At 41.2% G+C, this 20,811-nt stretch overlaps 1 protein-coding gene across 5 annotated transcripts in view; it reads right to left on the reverse strand.

The window, feature by feature from the left end:
- The window catches only part of LOC125462998 (AT-rich interactive domain-containing protein 3A-like), a 465,714-nt gene that overhangs the window by 116,613 nt on the left and 328,290 nt on the right, over positions 1–20,811 (reverse strand). For all 5 annotated transcript variants that reach the window (XM_048553714.2, XM_048553629.2, XM_059649219.1 and 2 more), the window contains exon 3: positions 13,456–13,528. In XM_048553714.2, the coding sequence (XP_048409671.2) occupies positions 13,456–13,528 (73 nt within the window). The remainder of the gene's footprint in view (positions 1–13,455; positions 13,529–20,811) is intronic.

The following is a 20,811-nucleotide window of genomic DNA, read 5'->3' on the forward strand; positions in this document are numbered from 1 at the left end:
TCTTAATTATTAGTAAAATAAAAACCCAAAGAAATTCAGATGCTGAAAATCAGAAACAAAGAAAATAATTACTGGAAAAACTCAGCAGGTCCGGTAGCATCGGTGGAGAGAAATCAGAGTTAACATTTTGGGTCCACTGACCCTTCTTCATTGATTATACACAATAAACCAGGTTTTATGAGAAAGATATCACAGGTAATTAACCTGCTAGAGCTGGTAAATATATAACTAGGCAGATAAAGCAAAACAAGCAGATAATGTACATTTGAACTTACAAAAGTCATTTGATAATAAAGGGCTGTTACACAAGGGCTCACAAAATTAAGGGTGATGTATTAGCATAGATAAAAGAATGAATTCGGCAAGTAGGAATAAACAGATAATTTTTAGTTTGGTAAACTATTACCAGTGAGGTATTGCTAAATCCAACTCTGGGGTCTCAGCAATTTAAAATGCATTTAAGAAATTAGCTGAAGGGAATGACCGCCGTATTGTACCCAAATTTATAGTCAATACAAAGTTAGGTGGGGTAGTAAGCTATGAGACATTCACAAGAAATCTATGAAGGGATATAAATAGTCAAGTGAGCTCTCAAAAATGACCAGATAGAGTATAGAGGAAATATTCTGATACTGACTTATTAGAAAGAGTTAAAATGTAAAAGAGTTGTTTAATATTAGGAATTATTAAGTGTTGGTGATGAAAGGGATTGAAGACTCTTTATACATCAAACATAGTAAGTTATAAAATACAAGCACAGGAAGCAGTTGGGAAGGAAAATATTAACACATAGGATATCAACCTACATTTTAAGAGATTGTACAGGAATTGTTACTCCTTACTGTGGTAGCACACTGGAAATTAAATATTATCATTAATCCAAGAGTCATCACAAAGGTTAAAAATTTTATAAATGTATGTAAGTTTCCCCAATTTACTTGTCTTTCAGTCATAGTTTGGCAGAAAGCACGGGCCAGCTTCTGTACAGGAATTTCTGCTACAACACATGTTTCATTAATGTGAATTGGCTATAACGTGATTGATGAATAGTGAATGCTGTTTGGATAATGCAAACTTTCTACTGTACCGTATAGTGATTTCCCAATAAAGCAATTTTCCATGGCAATTTTCTTTAGTGCGAAGTCGCACAAGAATGCACCCATTGTGTTACCCATAGCCATTCCCTTTGTCTGTTAGAAGTGGAAGGAATTGAAAGAGAAGTTGTTGACGGTGAAGACGAGTTCAGCTAGGCGGATGAGGGTGTCAGGGGAGGGGGACTGGTCGGGACTGTGGGACTGGAAGAAGCAGAGGGCGTTTGGGCCATCTGTATGTGGAATGCAGCTGTATAGCGGCTGGGCATCCATGGTGAAAATGAGATGTTGGGGACCGGAGATTTGGAAGTTCTGGAGAAGGTGGAGGGCATGGTTGGTGTCACGGATGTAGGGAGGGAGTTCCTGGACCAAGAGGGAGAAAACGGAGTCCAGATAGGTAGAGATAAGTTTGGTGGGGCAGGAGCAAGTGGAGACAATAAGTCAACCATGGCAGTCAGGTTTGTGGATTTTGGGAAGGAGATAGAAGCGGGGGGTGCAGGGTTGGAGAATGATGAGGTTGGAGGCTGTGGATGGGAGGTTACCTGAAGTGATGGCGTTGTGGATGGTTTGCGAGATGATGGTTTGGTGGTCGGGGATCATGATCAAGGAGGAGGTGTCAGAGAGTTGGTGCCTGGCCTCGGCGATGTAAAGGTCAGTGCGCCATTCTACAACTGCGCCTCCATTGTCTGCGGGTTTTATGCTGAGGTTGGGATTGCAGCGTAGGAAGTGGAGGGCTGCACATTCTGCAGGGGAGAGGTTGGACTGGGTGAGAGGGGTGGAGAGGTTGAGGCGATTGATTAAAAACTAACTTTCATTAGGTTTTAGAATACTTTTTACTGCAGAGACAAAGACCTTCCCTTTCAGATGTCCAAAGGCTCTTGGCTGTTCCATTCGCACCCACAAGCTGTTTAGTTTCCTGGGAACCAATCATATTGTGGTTGGTCGGCAGAACGCATCAACTCCACAAACCAATTAGTTACTTTTTGCTAACTGAAACCTGTTTTGTCTTTTTGTTTTCTTTTGCATTTTAGTCTACAATCAAAAATGTAAAACAAATTAAAATGATACAGTGGTTACAGAGTAAGGAAGTATGACTGTAATTACACAAGGCTTTGCTGAGACCACATCTGGAGGAGTGTATGCAGTTTTGGTCTCCTTACTTAACGAAGGGTTTAGCTGTCTTAGAGGTGTGACAAAGGTTCACTAAACTGGCTCTTGTAATAGAAGTGTTATCCTATTATACAAATGCTGCCACCTCCACACTTCACATCAGCTGTGATAAGGGTCATCTAGATTCAAACGTTAGCTTGGTGTCTCTTCATGGATGCTGCCTGGCACGCTGTGATCTTCAGCATTTTTTGTTTACAGCACAGATTCCAACATCTACAGTAACTTGCTCCTATGTTGTGTATGAAGACAGATTGAGTGAGAAGAATCTGCACAAATTGAAATTGAGAAGAATGAGATGTGATAAGACATAGGACCAAAAGTTGGTCAGTCAATTCATTGAGTCCGCTCCACCTTTCAATGTGATTAGAATAAATCTGACACCCTCAACTTCAGTTTCCAGGCATTGCTCCATAACCCCTGATTTCCTTACTGGTTAAATAATCTTTCTATCAAAACCTTGAAAAAATTATTCCATCCTTTATGGTGCTCTGCAACAAGGTTTGCCACAAATTAACTCCTTTTGAGAGAATAAATTTCTCCTCATCTCAGTCTTAAATGGGCAATCCAATTTTCTGATATTGTACCCTTTGATTCTAGGCTCTCCCAAAAGGGGAAACAATCTTTCCATATCTACCCTATTAATTCCCTTCAGCATCATCTCTATTTCAATAAGGTCTTCTCTTCCCAATAATAAATGTTAAGCTAACTTACTTTTCATTACCTTTCTTTCATTTCCACTATTTAAATAAGGGTTTTACACCAGCGGTTCCCTATCCTCTGGGACTGCCCTAGAATTTTATTGAATTAAAATCTAACATCGTGGAACTTGAACCCATGATCCCAGAACATGAGTCTGGGGTTTTGAACCATCAGCATTCGCAGAGAATTATTTCCCCAGCCTCATTCACCAAGTGGCCTTTGTTCATTTTGGCTTCTCTTTTCCTTTTGATCAATGTAAAGAAGTACCTCTGTCCGTACTTTCAAGTATTACACTCAAAGTAAATCATTTTTTTGGTTATCTTTTGTTGGTTTATAAAAATTCCCCAATCCAATGCCCCACTACTAATATTTGCCACATTTTCTGTTCATTTTCTTTTAAACTGATGTTATCCCTGACTTCTTATAATGATTACATGACACTTGTACTCAAAGAGTTCAGTTGCTTCCTGAGTAAGTGTAAGTTTCTGAGAAATAGGATATCGCTTATGATCAGTTCTGTAAGTTTTAGCCCACTTGACCATGGTTAACCATAGTCAGCTCGTCTGTTTTCTAGAATTCTTCTTTCTCGATGGAATACATTTTTCTTGCAAGTCATGAACTATATTCCTAAACACTTCCCTTTGTTCCTCAACTATGTTTGTACTAACTTCCTTCTCTCAGTCCAATCAAGCAAGTTTCACTCTCATTCCTTTGTAATTACTTTTATTTAAGTTTAGTACAGCTGTTTCCAGCAGAAGCTGCTCCCTGACAAACTGATAGCTATATTTTCATTGTCGCCACAGTTCAGTTATCCTTTGTTAAGAGTAGTGTATCTCCTGTCATTGCAGATATTGATCATCTACATCACTATCAGTGTACAGGAACACTAGATCATGATGAAGCAAAAACAGAAGTTGCTGGAAAAGCTCAGCAGGTCTGGCAGTGTCTGCTCTCCAGACACAATATTGAGTTCAATCATTTTAGGGCCTAAACTCTCCCATGTCCCAGACCTTTACTCCATACACCAGACCTTGTTACCACATAGCCTGCCATTACATCCCCTGTTGTTAGTCACTGACAGTCCCCATTAACAATTATTCACGCTTCCAGCCTGATTGTCACCAACTCCTTTGTCTGTCCAACTGCCTTTCTCTCTCTTTGGGCTATATCCTACGTTTATTCCCTACCCCACCCACCTCCCTATTTTCTCCTAATAAACTGACGTTTTCCCAGCCACCATCAGTTCTGAGGAAGTGTCACCGGATACAAAACGTTAACTCTGTTTCTTCTTTCACAGATGCTGCCAGACCTGCTGAGCTTCTCCAGCAACTTTGTTTTTGTTCTTGGAGTATTGTGTTCCGTTCTGGTCACCTCTTTACAGGAAGGATGTGGAAGCTTCAGACAGGGTGCAGAGAAGATTTACCAGGATGCTGCCTGGACTGGAGGGCAGGTCTTATGAGGAAAGGTTGAGGGAGCTAGGGCTTTTCTCATTGGAGCGAAGAAAATGACAGGTGACTTTATAGAGGTTTACAAGATGATGAGAGGAATAGATAGAGTGGATAGCCAGATGCTTTTTCGCAGGGTGGAAATGGCTATCACAAGAGGGCGTAATTTTCACGTGATTAGAGGAGGGTACAGGGGAGACGTCAGAGGTCGGTTCTTTACACAGAAAGTGGTGGGTGTATGGAATGCACTACCAGTGGTGGTAGTACAGTCAGATACACTAGGGGCTTTTAAGTGACTCTTGGATAGGCACATGGATGATAGTAAAATGCAGGTTAAGTTGATCTTAGAGTAGGATAATCGGTTGGTACAACGTTGTGGGCCAAAGGGCCTGTACTGTGCTGTACTGTTCTAAGATCTAAAGTCACCCATGATTGACGTATTGCCTTATCTCATTAAAACCTGCAATATTCAGAGTGATTAAATCTGCCAAGAATCTAAAACATAGGATCAGCCTTTGGGACTGAGGTCATTTCTTCACTCAAAGAAGCTGTGAGCCTTTGGAATTCTCTGCTCCAAAACGCTGTGGATACCCTGTCAGTGAGTACTGAGCTCAAAGGTCAGCCATCAGATCTAGATGCATATCTCAGATTTTATAGCATCAGTGAAGATTGTCTTGCCTCCTAGGCTGAGGCCTCAGCTAACCTAGCAACTAAAGGAAAAGAAATATTGCACAGAACAGATAATTTATTTTATGGCACTGCACGAGGACCAGAAGTGCAGTGTATTTTCTCCAAGCTGCATAGCTAATCTCTTCTCCTTCTCAAATCAGATCCTCCTCCCCGTGAACACTGGGTGTCATTCATCATCCAACCATTTCCTGCTATCACTGAAATATCGCCTGTACTCACTGACCATTTTATCCTACAATTACCAATCATGGTCACCAAAGCCTCTGCCATCTCTGTGCCCCCATCTTCACACCTCTGTGATCAATGAGTCTTTATGATCATTAACTTTATTAGGAACAATGATCCTCAGCTGCCACCAACATCTAATGCCATCAATCATACCCATCAATAATGGATACCATGATCAACAACTTTCTTCTCTGATCAGTAACCACACGGCCATCACTAACTCTGACAATTATTGAACACCCACACAAATAACATATCTTTACATCACTGCTCCCCTCGCAATAACCAATTTCCTCCTATTAATACTGCTATCTCTGATCTGTCCATCAGTGATCCCCCTCCTTGACCAGTTACAATTCCACTGCCATTGACATTGTGCCTACATAATCACTGATATAACAAGGTGTAGAGCTGGATGAACACAGCAGGCCAAGCAGCATCAGAGGAACAGGAAGACTGACGTTTTGGGCCTAGACCTTTCTTCAGAAATGAATAATCACTACCATTTGTGATCACTGACCCCATCCTGTGATCACATCCCTCAGTCTATAACCAAAATGTCATCCAAACTATGATGTTAAAACTCTATGGCATTTAACTGACCAATACTCCTCTCAGCACCAGCTTAAAATCCCCATCTTAGTAAATATCACCTCCATTAGCTTTCTTTCTCTCTCCACAGGTGTTATATAATCTTCCAAGCAGTTATGATACTTTGAATTTTTATTTCATATTTCCAGCAACCACTGTATTTAGCTCTTATTTAAAATGACATTTATATTACCAACATACTTCAGAAACAGCATCATCCAGGGGTGGGATAAAAAAAATACCCATAGGTTAAGAGAGACTTTGGTCCCTGTCTTCTCCAAAAGTTGTGGTCAACATTGTTGCTTTCAGAGCTGGCATTTTATATCTGGCTATTGTTGGCTAAGGTGTGTCAGCATATTATTGTCCATCAATGTCATGTTTATATTACTTCTGCTTGCAAATGATCTTTAATTGGTTGTTTGTGTAATTCTGAGCACAATCTGAACGTTTAGCAAATGCTGTCCATTTGCTGAATCATATTGAATGCAGTAGGCTGTGTTCTGAGTTTGATCTGATTGGGTACATACAGAGAGAGTGCTGAAAAATCTCAGCAGGTCTGGCAGCATCTGTGGAGATGGAAACAGGGTTCATGTTTTGAGCCTGAAATGTTGAGTTCTCCAGAAGTGAGAAAAATATTAGTTTCAGACTTCCAGAATCTTATATTTTTCCTTTATTCTGGTTAGATACACACATCTTATGAACAGCAGAAGGGGTCACTGCCTGCCATCGCACCAACATTGTAATTCATACACCACCCCACCCATTCTTGTTGTTTTTAGAATATCTATTTTCATTTAGTAGCAGCACCCATTAGTGGCGAATTCCATCATGTTGCTACAGCATAATGAAATGGCTAACTTCAACTGTTGATTGAATTTGCAAAACATCTAACCCTTACATGGCAATCTGAGGTAACTGGATACTTTTTCAGGACCAGAAGCTGTGTCTTTGGCTCCATTTATGAGTGTAGTCAAAATACATCAAGCAATGATCTAGTCAGGTCATTGTTCAAGATAGCTTTGATGCGCTCGATTTCTGCGCCAAGCTTACACAGTGAGCAAATTGCATGGTTTCTACATTTCAGGTGTTGCGAGATTCCTGGTGGATTTTAGAATTTTTGGAATCCTAACAGAGACATTGACTGGTAATGGGGAGATTGCAGTAGAGAGTAATAGAGAACTCTTAGGCAGATTTCAAAACCAGTGCTTTGAGGGAGTCTATTTCCATTACAAGGGCAAATTTGAGCAGAGGATAAAGCCTATTAACATATGTATGGAAAAAAATATGTTCCAGTTCAATTTCTAAGTGAAAGCAATTGATTTGCACCTTTTAATATTCTGGCAGTTCCTATTTATAAGATCATCCACTTGGTAACAGCTCCAGCGTTTGCTGGGTTAAGCCCAAATTTCCGCTACAGTGTGAGGCAATCAAACATAACAGATGCTTAATCTGTGGGAAAAGGAGCAAATCTGTCTGGAGCACCATAAGACTGAAAATTAATTGCACCTTGCCAGTGGAATATAATTCCAGGATGTTGTCTTCCTTTCTGCTCTGAGCCTGCCCTACAGCATTACTTGGACAAAAAAAAATTAGATAAACATGAAGCTCAGCCTAAAAGGCAGAATCTGCATGAACTTTATGATTAAAAAGCTCACACAAAATAAGTGAAAAAAAAACTTTTAGACACAGGAAATGAAAATGCAATCAAATTTGTAGCTGCTTAACAATGTTGTTACAAAACACAATAGTTGTCTCAATCATCACTGATGTTTTTATTGCATGTCACAGAACAAATTTGTTTATTTACTCTTGCTTCTTGTTTCAGGTAGTTTTAAGGTCTGAGAAGTGCAATAGATGCATTATCCCACGCTTCTGGCATGTCACTTGTTCACATATTGTCATTATCACAGTTATCAGACACATCTGAACATGTTACACAATGAAGCCTTGCCTAATTTTTTACCAATGTAATGTGCAAAAGTTACACAGAAATAGAGTTTAATATATAGCATACCACATGCCAGTTATTTCTGTTCTGATCATCAAACCAAGTTTTGTATTTTAAAACTGGATACAGAAGCTGGAGAGATGGCTATCTGAGGGTTACCTGACTTATTTTATGGTTTATAAACTTCTCTATCTCAAGAGGGACAAGAAGAATATTCAAGATTGATGTGAATCAATGCCCTTCCTTGAAACCATTCTTGTTTCTCTCTCTGAAAATGTTGCCAGACTTGCTGAATTTCTCCAGAGTTTTCTATTTTTGTTTCAGATCTCAAGCACTTACATTACTTACTTTTATGTCAGTTTTACTGTAGCTGCATAGGACCTTGATGAGGCAATGTCTGAAGTACAGTGTAAAGTTTTTTGCCTCCTTATTTGAAAAAGAATATAATACCTTTGGAAGAAATTCAGAAAAGGTTCACGTGAATCATTCCTTGGATAAAGGGCTTATCGAAGGAAAAGAAGGAACAGCCAGGCCTATACCCGTTGGGAGTTCAGAAGAAAGGGTAGTTGGTTTAGTTTGACATGTCAGGTCTGAGGGGACTAGACAGAGTAGATGATTCTTCCCATGATGGAGATTAAAATCAAGTAGAATTCCTACAGTGTGAAAGCAGGCCATTCAGTCCATACCGACCCTCTGAAAAGCTTCCCACTCTATCCCAGTAATCCACTTGGCCTGCACATCCCTAAACACCATGGGAAATACAGCATGGCCAATTCACCTACGTGCACATCTTCGGACTGTGGGAGGAAACCAGAAAACCCAGATACAGGGACAATGTACAAACTCCAAGCAGACAGTCGCCCAAGGGTGGAATCAAACCCAGGTCCCTAGCGCTGTTGGGCAGCAGTGTTAACCACTGAGCCACTCTGCAGCTGCAGCTTAAGAACATTAGGTATCTCTTTTAAGACACAGAAATGAGGAGAAATGCTTTGTTTCTGAGGCTCATGAAAGTGTAGAATTCTCTTCCCCAGAAGGTAGAAGAAATTGTCTTTAAATCTATTCAAAGATGAGAAACGAAAAAGTGAAGGATTATGGGAAGCAGACAGAAAAATGAAGATGAAGACACAATCAGATCAGCCATGATCTCATTGAATGATGGTGCTAGCTTGCACAGTTGAATGACATACTCCTGCACCTAAGTATTATGTTTCTACATTCCACCTCACATTACCCATTTAAAACTTTGGTTCAAACTTACTTCCTTGACCAAACATTAGATCATCTGACCAAACATCTCCTTATAAGGCTCAGAGTCATATTTTGTGATATATTGCTGCTGTGAAGCACCTTGAGACCCGTTATGATATTGATGCCTCTAAATAAATCCAAGTTGTGTTTTTTAACAAAAGAAAGGCTGGCAAAGGAAATAAAAAGAATTGAAGATGTGAAAGAATTGGGGTATGTCAGGGGTATTGGTTATATGAATTTAAGTTTTAATTTGAATGGCCTGATGATTTCTAAAAAAAGGATTTAGACTATTTTGAGTTCCTAAGGGGAAATAGAAAATAATCTGAGAATAATACAAAAGTCAGTGATAAAAATAAATGAATCTTACATGAAAGACTAAGATCATTTACTCCAAAGTCATTGCTAAACTGCAGAAAGTAAATAGACAGGAATAAGGCAAGCATAGCAAAGTTGGAAGCAGTGAAGCATTTTTGCAAGTGATTCTGCAACTGGACAACATTAGGTAAATATTCCTAAATATGCCAGGAATTATGTTGGCAAACAATCTAAAATTGTCAGTCAGGCTTGTGGTTCACCTACATGTAGCTTTGTTCTTTGCAGACAGAAAGATTTCTAAACACCTTGTGCCTGTTTCAATATCACAAAATAGCTAACAGCCATTCCCTGGTTCACTTACCAAGGCAACGTCTTGACAATCAGATACAGTCCGGCCTGGTTTAAATGTTATTGCTGGTGAATTCTCTGCTGCAATGTCTCTACTGATCAGAGTCAACTTGCTAATCAATAAGCACTGATTGACTGGGCCCGTTATATAAATAATGTAGCCTCAAGACTAAGTTAGAAGCTGTGAATTTTGCAATGAATACCTCACCTCTTGCTTCATAATGTCTGTCCACCATTTACAAGGTACAAATCGGGTGTTTGATGGAATATTCCCCACTTGGCTAGATGAGTGGATGAGTTCCAACAACACTCAAGATGCTTGTCACCATCCAGGACAAAGTAACCCATGTAATCTATCAACATTAACTCCCTTCACATAGTGGGAGCAGTGTGTCCAATCTAAAAGATGGACCACATTAACATACTAAGGCTTATCTGCCAACACCTTCCAAACCCACAATCTCCAAAACCTAGAATGACAAGGGAGGCAGCTACTTGGAAACACCCTATCACAAATTCCCCCATAATCAGACACCATCCAGACTTGAAAATATATCATTTTTCCCTCATATCTGCTGTGTCAAGACCTGGGAATTCCCTTCCTAACAACACAATGGGTGTTCCAATGCCTCAACATCTGCAGTGGTTCAAGAAAACAGCTCACCACCACCTTTTCCTGGGTGCTTAGGGATGGTAACAAATGCTGGCCAGTTCCCACATCCCGTGAATAAATAATTGACGAAAAAAATTTTGAGACCTCCTCAAACATCACCATTTGTAAGCCAGTAGCTGCGGAAGTGCCTACAAGTCGGCAATCCTGAAATTCATGCAAGTAAGACTTAGGAAGACAGCTTGGGAGAAACTGAGATAATAAAATATGAGGCTGGATAAACACAGCAGGCCCAGCAGCATCTCAGGAGCACAAAAGCTGACATTTCGGGCCTAGACCCTTCATAGTTTTGGATTGCTTTCTTGAATAACCAGCAGAAACACTGTGTACCAAAAGTTTCCTCCTATGTTGTCAATCTGATTTGATTTGATTTGATTTGTTCTTGTCATATGTACTGAGATACAGTGAAAAGTATTGTTTTGTGTGCTAAACAGACAAATCATTCCTTACATAAGTACACCAAAGTAATAGAACAGAGTGCAGATAATACTGTTACAGCTACCTGATAAGGTGCGGAGGCAGATCAACTAATACATGAGAGGTCCATTCTTCATTCTAATGACAGTGGAGTAGAAGCTGTTTTTGAATCTGCTGGTACGTGTATTCAAATCTTTGTATTTTCTGCCAAATGGAAGAGGGTGGAAGAGAGTACAACTGGGTTGGGAGGGGTCTTTGATTATGTCAGCTGCTTTCCCAAGGCAGCGGGAAGTATAGATGGAATCACCTTCACTATCACCATTAGGGGAGGTGTTAGCCTAGTGGTATTATTGCTAGACTGTTAATCTAGAGGCCTAGGTAATGTTCCGGGACCTGGGTTTAAATTCCACTACTGCAAATGGTGTAATTTTAATTCCATAAAAAGCCTGGAATTAAGAATCTATTAATGACCATGAACTGTCACTTGTCAGGAAAATTCCATCTGGCTCACTAATGTCCTTTTGGTAAGGAAATCTGCCATACTTACCTGGTCTGGTTTACAACTGCCTTTTAGGGTTGGGCAATGAATGCTGGCCTAGCTAATAATGCCCTGATTCCATGAATGAATTAGGAAGAAAATATTCTGCTGAGTGTTCGTGGCATTTTCTCATTTCGCTTTATTATTTTACACTATCTACCAATCCCAGGTGGAAAGTTGGAAATTTGAATAGCAACTAATAAAGTGCATCAAACCAACAATCGTGCCTTACGCAATCAGATAACCAATGGGTACTCTAAACCCAGCTCACTGATGAGGAATGGTTAATTGAATGGAACAGGAGAATGCTTTGGAAATCTTACACTTGCAGCAAGGCAATATTTTCAGAGGGTGAAGAGCCAAAACATATTTTTAACTCATATCAGAGAAACCAAAATCTATTTGCTGTAACTATGAATATAAATGATGTCCAAACCTTTTCTTATGTAGAGGACAACTAAACCTATCTTGAACTCTTTATTTCAAGTGATAATTTCACACAATAATTCACAGTGACTGTAGTTTTCCCTCAGGTTTATGCGAATATGACACACGACCACATGCGCCCAGACACTGCATTTCAATAAAGCTGTCACCCTGCAGAAAATCCACTGTTTAAAAAATGTTTGTACTTTTAACATCCAAGCGCTAAACCTTGACTTTAGTACGCAGAATTCCTCAATCACAGGAAACTGACAGTTTCAATCAACAAACAAGTCAAATGTGTTTTAAAACAAAGCAATAGTCTTGGATTTCATTCCATTTTCTTTTCATTTGCACATGGGCTATGGTGCAAGACTTACACTTTAAAAGGAGACTAACTACACAAACTCTGTCTCAAATTTGTCAAATCAAACAAAAATTCATTCATTGTCCCTATTCCCCTCCGTCTCCTGAAGTAGGTTTCCATAAAGTCCAACAAGGCCCGATCAAAACACTGAAATAGCCTGTTTGCAAGAAACCAGGCAGAGTCAAGGGTACAGGAACACTATGGGTGCTGTAAAGTCAACACTGGGACTCAGGATCAACAGTGACTTCTATATGAGACTTGATGTTAGAAGAGAATTGATGGTATAAAACATCACCAACACCCACATCAAAACACTACACCATCCTATTAAGGCTTAACTTTGTCTATGGTAGCAAGCTTTGAGGCTACTCCAGGTAACCCAAGGACAGGGTTCCATTATATTGGCAAGAGTGCACAAACTCCGTGTCTCATGGAGGCAGCCTGCTCTAAGGAAGAATGGCTGCCTTGCAGCAAGTTTTGCCCATACAGGGCTGTTGGCCCACTTAGGGTCAGCAGTAATTGACATACCAGCAGCCCCAGCAGAAACACTGACTGCTGTTATCACGGTCAGTGACAAATAGGCAAGGTATGATGCATCACAGCATCACTTGGTGTTATTGAGGGGGATCGGTCAGGGTGAAAATGGTCACGATTTGAGAGGTCATGTGGGCAAGACAACTGAAGGGATTACAATCTGTGATGGGGCCCAATAAAGAAGGGCTCACACCTGCATACCACAAGCTAGCGCAGGGGAACCTGCTGGGCTGGTCACTGGTTGCGAGCCTTTCCTACTGCGTGTTAAACGTTCGACATAGATGGTTAAAAACCTTCAAGGGGACAGTTCATGCCCATTTCAGGGCCACAGTTGACTCACTGATGGTTTGATCACTCTAAGCCACCTCCCTTCCCAATCCCTGCTGGTTTCAGTGTGGTTGCTGAAGGGGTGGGCGGGCAGACCAGGCTCTGGATTTAACACAATAGTCCCACCTGTCAAACCTATACCCATCAACAGGAGAGCATTAAATACACACACACACGCATACACACACATGCACACTCACACAACATACGTTCACACACACACACGCGTGCACATGCTCACACACACATGCTCACACAGACACGCACATGCTCACACAGACACGCACACAGACACGCACATGCTTTCTCACACACACGCGCATGCTCACACACACACACACACACACACACACACATGCTCACACACAAAGATACAAATATAACTTAATTACAACTGTACACTCACCCCTTTTTTGCATAAAACTGAATAGATCATCCAGAAATTCTTTCCTCTTCGGATCATCATCCAGCTCATACAGCTGAAAGATAAAATAAAAATAAACTTTAGCTCATGGATAATGGGAACTGCAGATGCTGGAGATTCCAAGATAATAAAATGTGAGGCTGGATGAACACAGCAGGCCAAGCAGCATCTCAGGTGCTCCTGAGATGCTGCTTGGCCTGCTGTGTTCATCCAGCCTCACATTTTATTATCTTAAACTTTAGCTCATGTCATGTTATAAACCCAAAGATTTTACTGCACACCAAAGGCTTTAAAGTGCCTGTGACCGATAGTTCACAGAGTAAGTGATCTCCCCAGTGGCGCCAATTGTTTGATCCTGTGGGTTCTTTGCTCAGTTTCCTTCGACCAAGGTTGGGGACCATTCAAAGGTTGCCCAGTAATTTACTGGGATTACAAATTAATCCTGGGCCACTGCTGTGAAAAGACAATTCATAAGGGCAACTAAAAAATGCCGAAAAAAACAACTTTGAAGTTTCCAATACAGTGAGATACTGCAGTATGCTGGGACATTGGGCAGGGCTCTTGCTGCATTCTCCTGAAAAACAATCTCCTGCAGCAGTAATTCCAAACAACTCCAATGAATCTAGTTCTGTCTTTGACTGCATGTTTCGAGGTCCTCACCTATCAGGTTAGGTGAGAGCCAAAAGAACTGCGGATGCTGTAAATCAGGAACAAAAGCAAAGCCGCTGGAAAAGCTCAGCAGGTCTGGCAGCATCTGTGGAGGAGAAAAAAGAGTTAACATTTTGGGTCCGGTGACCCTTCCTCAGAACATTTGGTGTTCAGTATAGACACCATCCAAGATTCCCTTTCCTTCAGCAGGATAATCATGATTAAAATTCATGATTAGACATCATGTCAGAGGGCACAGTTGAAATTACCTTCAGCTGTTATAATAGTAAGGAAGCGCTGTCCCATTGGAGGTTTAGAAAGACTTGTACTAAAGAAGCAGATACAGTAGGGACTGCAGATGCTGGAGAATCTGACATAACAAGGTGTAAAGCTGGATGCACACAGCAGGCCAAGCAGCATCAGAGGAGCTGACGTTTCAGGCCTCGACCCTTCTTCAGAAATTTCTGAAGAAGGGTCCAGGCATGAAACATCAGCTTTCCTGCTCCTCTGATGCTGCTTGGCCTGCTGTGTTCATCCAGCTCTACTTACTGAAGAAGCATCATTCCTGACCATCAGACATCGCAGCCAACTTGTACACAGTAAGCTCTTCCAAGCAGCGGTGTGATAAAGAGCAGGTCTGTGATAATGGGAACTGCAGATGCCGGAGAATCCAAGATAATAAAGTGTGAAGGTGGATGAACACAGCAGGCCAAGCAGCATCTCAGGAGCACAAAAGCTGATGTTTCGGGCCTAGATCCTTCATCAGAGAGCCTCTCTGATGAAGATTGTGCTCCTGAGATGCTGCTTGGTCTGCTGTGTTCATCCAGCTTCACACTATTATCTAAAGAGCAGATCAGCTGCTTTTGTGATGTACTGTTCAAAAAGCTGCAGATAATTCCCCTGCTCTTCTTCAAAATGATACCATTTTCCAGTCATGAGAAAGCAAATATGAGCTTGCTTTAACACTCATACAAAAAGACAGCATCATTCAACAGTACGGTATTCTCTTAGTACTGCACTAGAATGTCAGCAAGCTACGACTTCACTAAATTTTGGATATATGCAGCAGATTTATTTAAGTTTGAAGATTCTATACTTTTTTGTGCTTGCACAGTAATTTCACACCATTTAAATGTCCTGCAGAATAATCTGTGGGTTGCTTTGCAGCTACACCATACACAGCAAGCAATGTACATTAGCCTTGACTTTTGTGTTCAATTCCTGGAGAGGGACTTGAACTCAAAACCACCAGACTCACAGGCAAGATCACTACCAACTGAGATAGAACAATATTCAGTTCATCTCTGTCCATAACCTGATTGCTTCTCTCTAAGTCTTTTTGATCTGTATATCCTTTACTTACTATGATCTGCCTTTACCGCTTGTAAACAAAGCTTTTTACTGTATTTTGGTGCACATGACAAAAAAATCAATCAATCAATCATTCAAAATAGGTCTTGACAGGTCTCACGGGTGGACAGAAAAGGTTCTTAGGTGTAGCTGTATCAACCAACAATTCCCTCAACTAAATACAAAGAGGCTGATTTTCTCATAAATATCCCCCATTCCATGACAGTCCTCAGTCCACTTAAATTGCACTCAAAGGATGGAAGAAGAACCAAATTTAAGCAAAAACCAGTGACTTTCTGTTTTATTGAATCTGTTCCCTTGCTGGGGACATAACTGGACCTTGACAGGGGGAACTAGTACCTGAAACAGGTCAGAGCATCATGAACGTAAGACCATAAATGGACAAGAGACATGAAGACCTCTAAAGCTGGTTTTATGTTTGCACGTATGACTAGCACTAGTTCCTGCTCCTGTTCACCAACTGCAATCAGTCGAATCTGGGAAACAGACATCTCCTGTCCTAAATAAATGGATGCTCAGCTTCTGCTAGGTGAACAATCAAGGAACTTTTGGTAAGCTTTTTTTCTGGCAGTCCACCTGATTATAACTCATGCTGTTATTCTGCATTCATCCGACTTGTTGCCCTCAGCAGTACTCCTCTACGTTCTCAGCACTAATCCCCAACACACTGCTGCTGCTGTGGGCAACCACAAAAACAGATTATCTGCTTCAATTTGGCAATTGCCTTTGCAGGCCATGCTGCACATTGGCAGTACTCCAACTCCATTATAACCACCACAAAAATCAATAGGGTTCCTCTTCGGGTCATCACTGCCAACACATCATCTGCCATTTCATACACACACGTACACACACAAAAAACACCTCAGCTCTTGCTCTTAATCTCACTGCTGTTTGTTTTGCTCTATGGTAATTAATCACTGGTACTATCTATATATTAGGGTGAGTACATTTTAAAGAAATACTGTGTGAGATGTGAAGCATCTACACACATCCTGAGGATACTTGCTACAATATCAAGCTTTCTCTTTTCTTTCATTCATCAGAACATCTTCCATCACTATAGATGTAGAAATACAGATGAATAGGTTTGAATTTATCTTCCAGGACCTAGTCCCTTTGGACAGCTCAGATTCTGAAATTTTACAATAGTTACATCTTTGTAGCAAATCTCTCACACTTGATTATTGCTTTTTCAATTTAATTGGTACCTATACACCCACAGATTTTTTTTCTAACAGACAGGTTGTCAAGACAATGAAAAAGTGGTCTTTCTCTGTGACTAGAAGAGTACTGTTATTGAAAACTGATACATCTGTTTTGCCAGGCTGTTGCCTGCACGTATTTTAATTTTTTTTGTGCAATCGAACCAATCACGGCAGTGCTAGTTCTGACTCAAATCATTTCTTAATCATTCAAGGGCACTTTTGACTAGATTCACAAAGAATATTTTTCATGACTGCTAATGGTATAATGCAGCTTTTTAATACTTTTTTTTCTGATGCAGTGTACACTAAAAATCAACAGACTCCTTCTGTTAATAATTAAAAACAATCGAACAGATATATTAAAAGGAAGAGGAGGAGGATAATATAATCAAATCTCTTGTTAACAGGTCATTTTCTTTCTGATTAAACATTCGAATGAATAGGAAGCAGTTTATTACATACGATAGAATGTGTCTCTGTGCAAATGCAGAGAGTTACAGCCTTCTTACAACCAGTTGCATGTCTTCTGTCTCACCCCTTAACAATGTTGAAAACCTGTCAACAACCAAGTAGCTGTGCAGGGCTCTAGATTCTGGCCCAATGGAAGTATCACCTTTTTCAATACATTACATTTGAAATGTGAACGAATGACTGAGCAACCCTAAGAATGGGTAAGGACGTGGGTTGTTTTACCTCTTCTGTTGTTAAATAAAGAACTTGAATTTATAATGCACTATTAACATTTTCCTGAAGTTGGTCAGAAGCTGAGTTCTGCCCCACCAATTTCACCTCTCCTTCCTCAAGCGGCTCATGGCCTGTAAGGTCCCTCACCAACTTCTACAGATGCACCATAGAAAGCATGTTGTCTGGATGCATAACGGTCTGGCATGGCAACAGTTCTGCCCAGGACTGTAGGAAATTACAGAAGGTGGTATGCACAGCCCAGACCATCATGGAAGCCAAACATCCATCTATGGACTCAATTTACATGGCTTGCTGCTGCAGAAAGACAGCCAACATCATCAAAGACCCATCACATCTGGGTAATGACCTCTTACAACCTCTTACATCAGGCAGAAGATACACAAGCCAGAATACATGGACAAGCAGGCTCCAGAACAGTTTCTTTCTGGCTGTTATCAGACTATTGAATTGACTTTAGCCTCAAATAACGTAACCAACAATGTAATCTGTATGTCTCTAAGTCTTTTTGATCAGTAAATCCTTTGCTTGCTGTGATCTGGCTGTCCCCTTGTGAACAAAACTTTTCACTGTATTTTGGTACACATGACAATAAATCAAAATCACCAAATCATCTACAGGTGGTTCAATTTCCTCAGCTACTGATTAATAAATATACATTATTCCTGCACTATTTTCCACATGGCCAGCAACTAGTAATTTTAAATGTGTTAATGTTATACTCATGCACAAAGTAATTTGACAAAAATATAAGAAAAGCCTTACCAAAGGAAATTAAACTGCCTTTGTCCACCTGTCTGAACAAATCCAATGTTGTTTTGAACTAAGGCATAGTTAAGAGCCAGAAACAGAAGCAGAAATGTGAATATCAGATGAGACAGTGATGTGTGACAAATGAATAATAAATAAACAACCCATTCATATGTTACTACCATTTGTTTCCATTGTAGGCTATGTGTCAACAACGTAGTTCATAATTTGCTTTCATTTGTTGATAATTGGCTGAGCATGTTTAATGTCCAAACTACTTACAGCCCAGTCTTTCAATTTTACCCTTAACTATTTCAGTGCAATTTATAAAGCAAGTCACCCATTCTCCCCAAATATTCACTCCCTGTTATTTGCACACTATATCTATGTTGCAAATCACCTTATTTTCAGATTTTACTTGGCATTTCCATTTTGCATTTATAAAATTTTCTAATCAGCGCTGACAATAGCTTGGTACAGTTTTAACTTAGCTCTTTATTGCGAACAGATTCATACCAAAGTTTAGAAAAATACTGATCATCAAATCTTGATGACCAAACCTTATGGATTACCAGTGATAATGGGAACTGCAGATGCTGTAGAATCCTAGATAATAAAGTGTGAAGCTGGATGAACACAGCAGGCCAAGCAGCATCTCAGGAGCACAAAAGCTGACGTTTCGGGCCTAGACCCTTCATCAGAGAGGGGGATGGGGTGAGGGTTCTGGAATAAATAGGGAGAGAGGGGGAGGCGGACCGAAGATGGAGAGAAAAGAAGATAGGTGGAGAGGAGAGTATAAGGTGGGGAGGTGGGGAGGGGATAGGTCAGTCCAGGGAAGACGGACAGGTCAAGGAGGTGGGATGAGATTTTTAGGTAGGAGATGGAGGTGCGGCTTGGGGTGGGAGGAAGGGATGGGTGAGAGGAAGAACAGGTTAGGGAGGCAGAGACAGGTTGGACTGGTTTTGGGATGCAGTGGGTGGAGGGGAAGAGCTGGGCTGGTTGTGTGCTGCAGTGGGGGGAGGGGACGAACTGGGCTGGTTTTGGGATGCGGTGGGGGAAGGGGAGATTTTGAAGCTGGTGAAGTCCACATTGATACCATTGGGCTGCAGGGTTCCCAAGCAGAATATGACTTGCTGTTCCTGCAACCTTCGGGTGGCATCACTGTGGCACTGCAGGAGGCCCATGATGGACATAACATCTAAAGAATGGGAGGGGGAGTGGAAATGGTTTGCGACTGGGAGGTGATGTTGCTTATTGTGAACCGAGCGGAGGTGTTCTGCAAAGCGGTCCCCAAGCCTCCGCTTGGTTTCCCCAATGTAGAGCACGCCACACCGGGTACAGTGGATGCAGTATACCACATTGGCAGATGTGCAGGTGAACGTCTGCTTAATGTGGAAAGTCATCTTGGGGCCTGGGATAGGGGTGAGGGAGGAGGTGTGGGGGCAAGTGTAGCATTTCCTGCAGTTGCAAGGGAAGGTGCCGGGTGTGGTGGGGTTGGAGGGCAGTGTGGAGCGAACAAGGGCGTCACGGAGGGAGTGGTCTCTCCGGAAAGCAGACAGGGGTGGGGATGGAAAAATGTCTTGGGTAGTGGGGTCGGATTGTAGATGGCGGAAGTGTCAGAGGATGATGCGTTGTATCCGGAGGTTGGTGGGGTGGTGTGTGAGAACTCCGGAGGTTCCTTTCCTCCCACCCCAAGCTGCACCTCCATCTCCTACCTACTAACCTCATCCCACCTCCTTGACCTGTCCGTCTTCCCTGGACTGACCTATCCCCTCCCTACCTCCCCACCTATACTCTCCTCTCCACCCATCTTCTTTCCCCTGCATCTTCGGTCCGCCTCCCCCTCTCTCCCTATTTATTCCAGAACCCTCACCCCATCCCCCTCTCTGATGAAGGGTCTAGGCCCGAAACGTCAGATTTTGTGCTCCTGAGATGCTGCTGGGCCTGCTGTGTTCATCCAGCCTCACATCTTATGGATTACCACATTGCATTGTTATGTTCTCAACTCACAAAGAGGGATTGTTTAGACAGGACCTTTTTCTTTTATTAGCTACCGCTTACTAATGGACTCCTCATGTTTGAATCAAATTATTCCATTATTTTACCAATTATTGATGTAGAACTAATAAGCTTCCTGGAACTGACGTGTGATCATCTTTAAATATTGGTGCTAAGTGAGATTGATTCCATGTGGTGGGACCTCACAAGTGTTTGATGCTGCACACTAAGACCATGTTTGAAGCTACTGCAAAAGACAGAATTTAGTCAGCAGTTTAAGAAGACCATTAAAGCTTTGTGAGGCTATTTTCTAGTTTCTGCCATGTTAAAGCCAGAAATACCTACTAACCAACAGTAAAACAGTCAAGGAGTCACTTTACACAGTCATGCCATCAAGCAGCAATTTATATGTCACAGCTTACTTTACTGCATGCCTTGACCTATGACAGTCACTGCTGACAGCAATGGGCATCTTGCCAAATCCTCTCAGTTAAAGCTGTAAAATAATCCACAGAGAAAAGCTGTGATAAAACTACCAAAGCCTAACACTTGCAAAAATACTGCAGTTTATAGCTGTTTAAATTAAATGGCGTGAAATAAATAAGAACGTGCATTTATGTACCAACTTGATGAAGTGAGGATGTCCCAAAGTGCTTTACAG

This window comes from Stegostoma tigrinum, chromosome 1, assembly GCF_030684315.1.
Source record: "Stegostoma tigrinum isolate sSteTig4 chromosome 1, sSteTig4.hap1, whole genome shotgun sequence".
NCBI classification, from domain to species: Eukaryota; Metazoa; Chordata; class Chondrichthyes; order Orectolobiformes; family Stegostomatidae; genus Stegostoma; species Stegostoma tigrinum.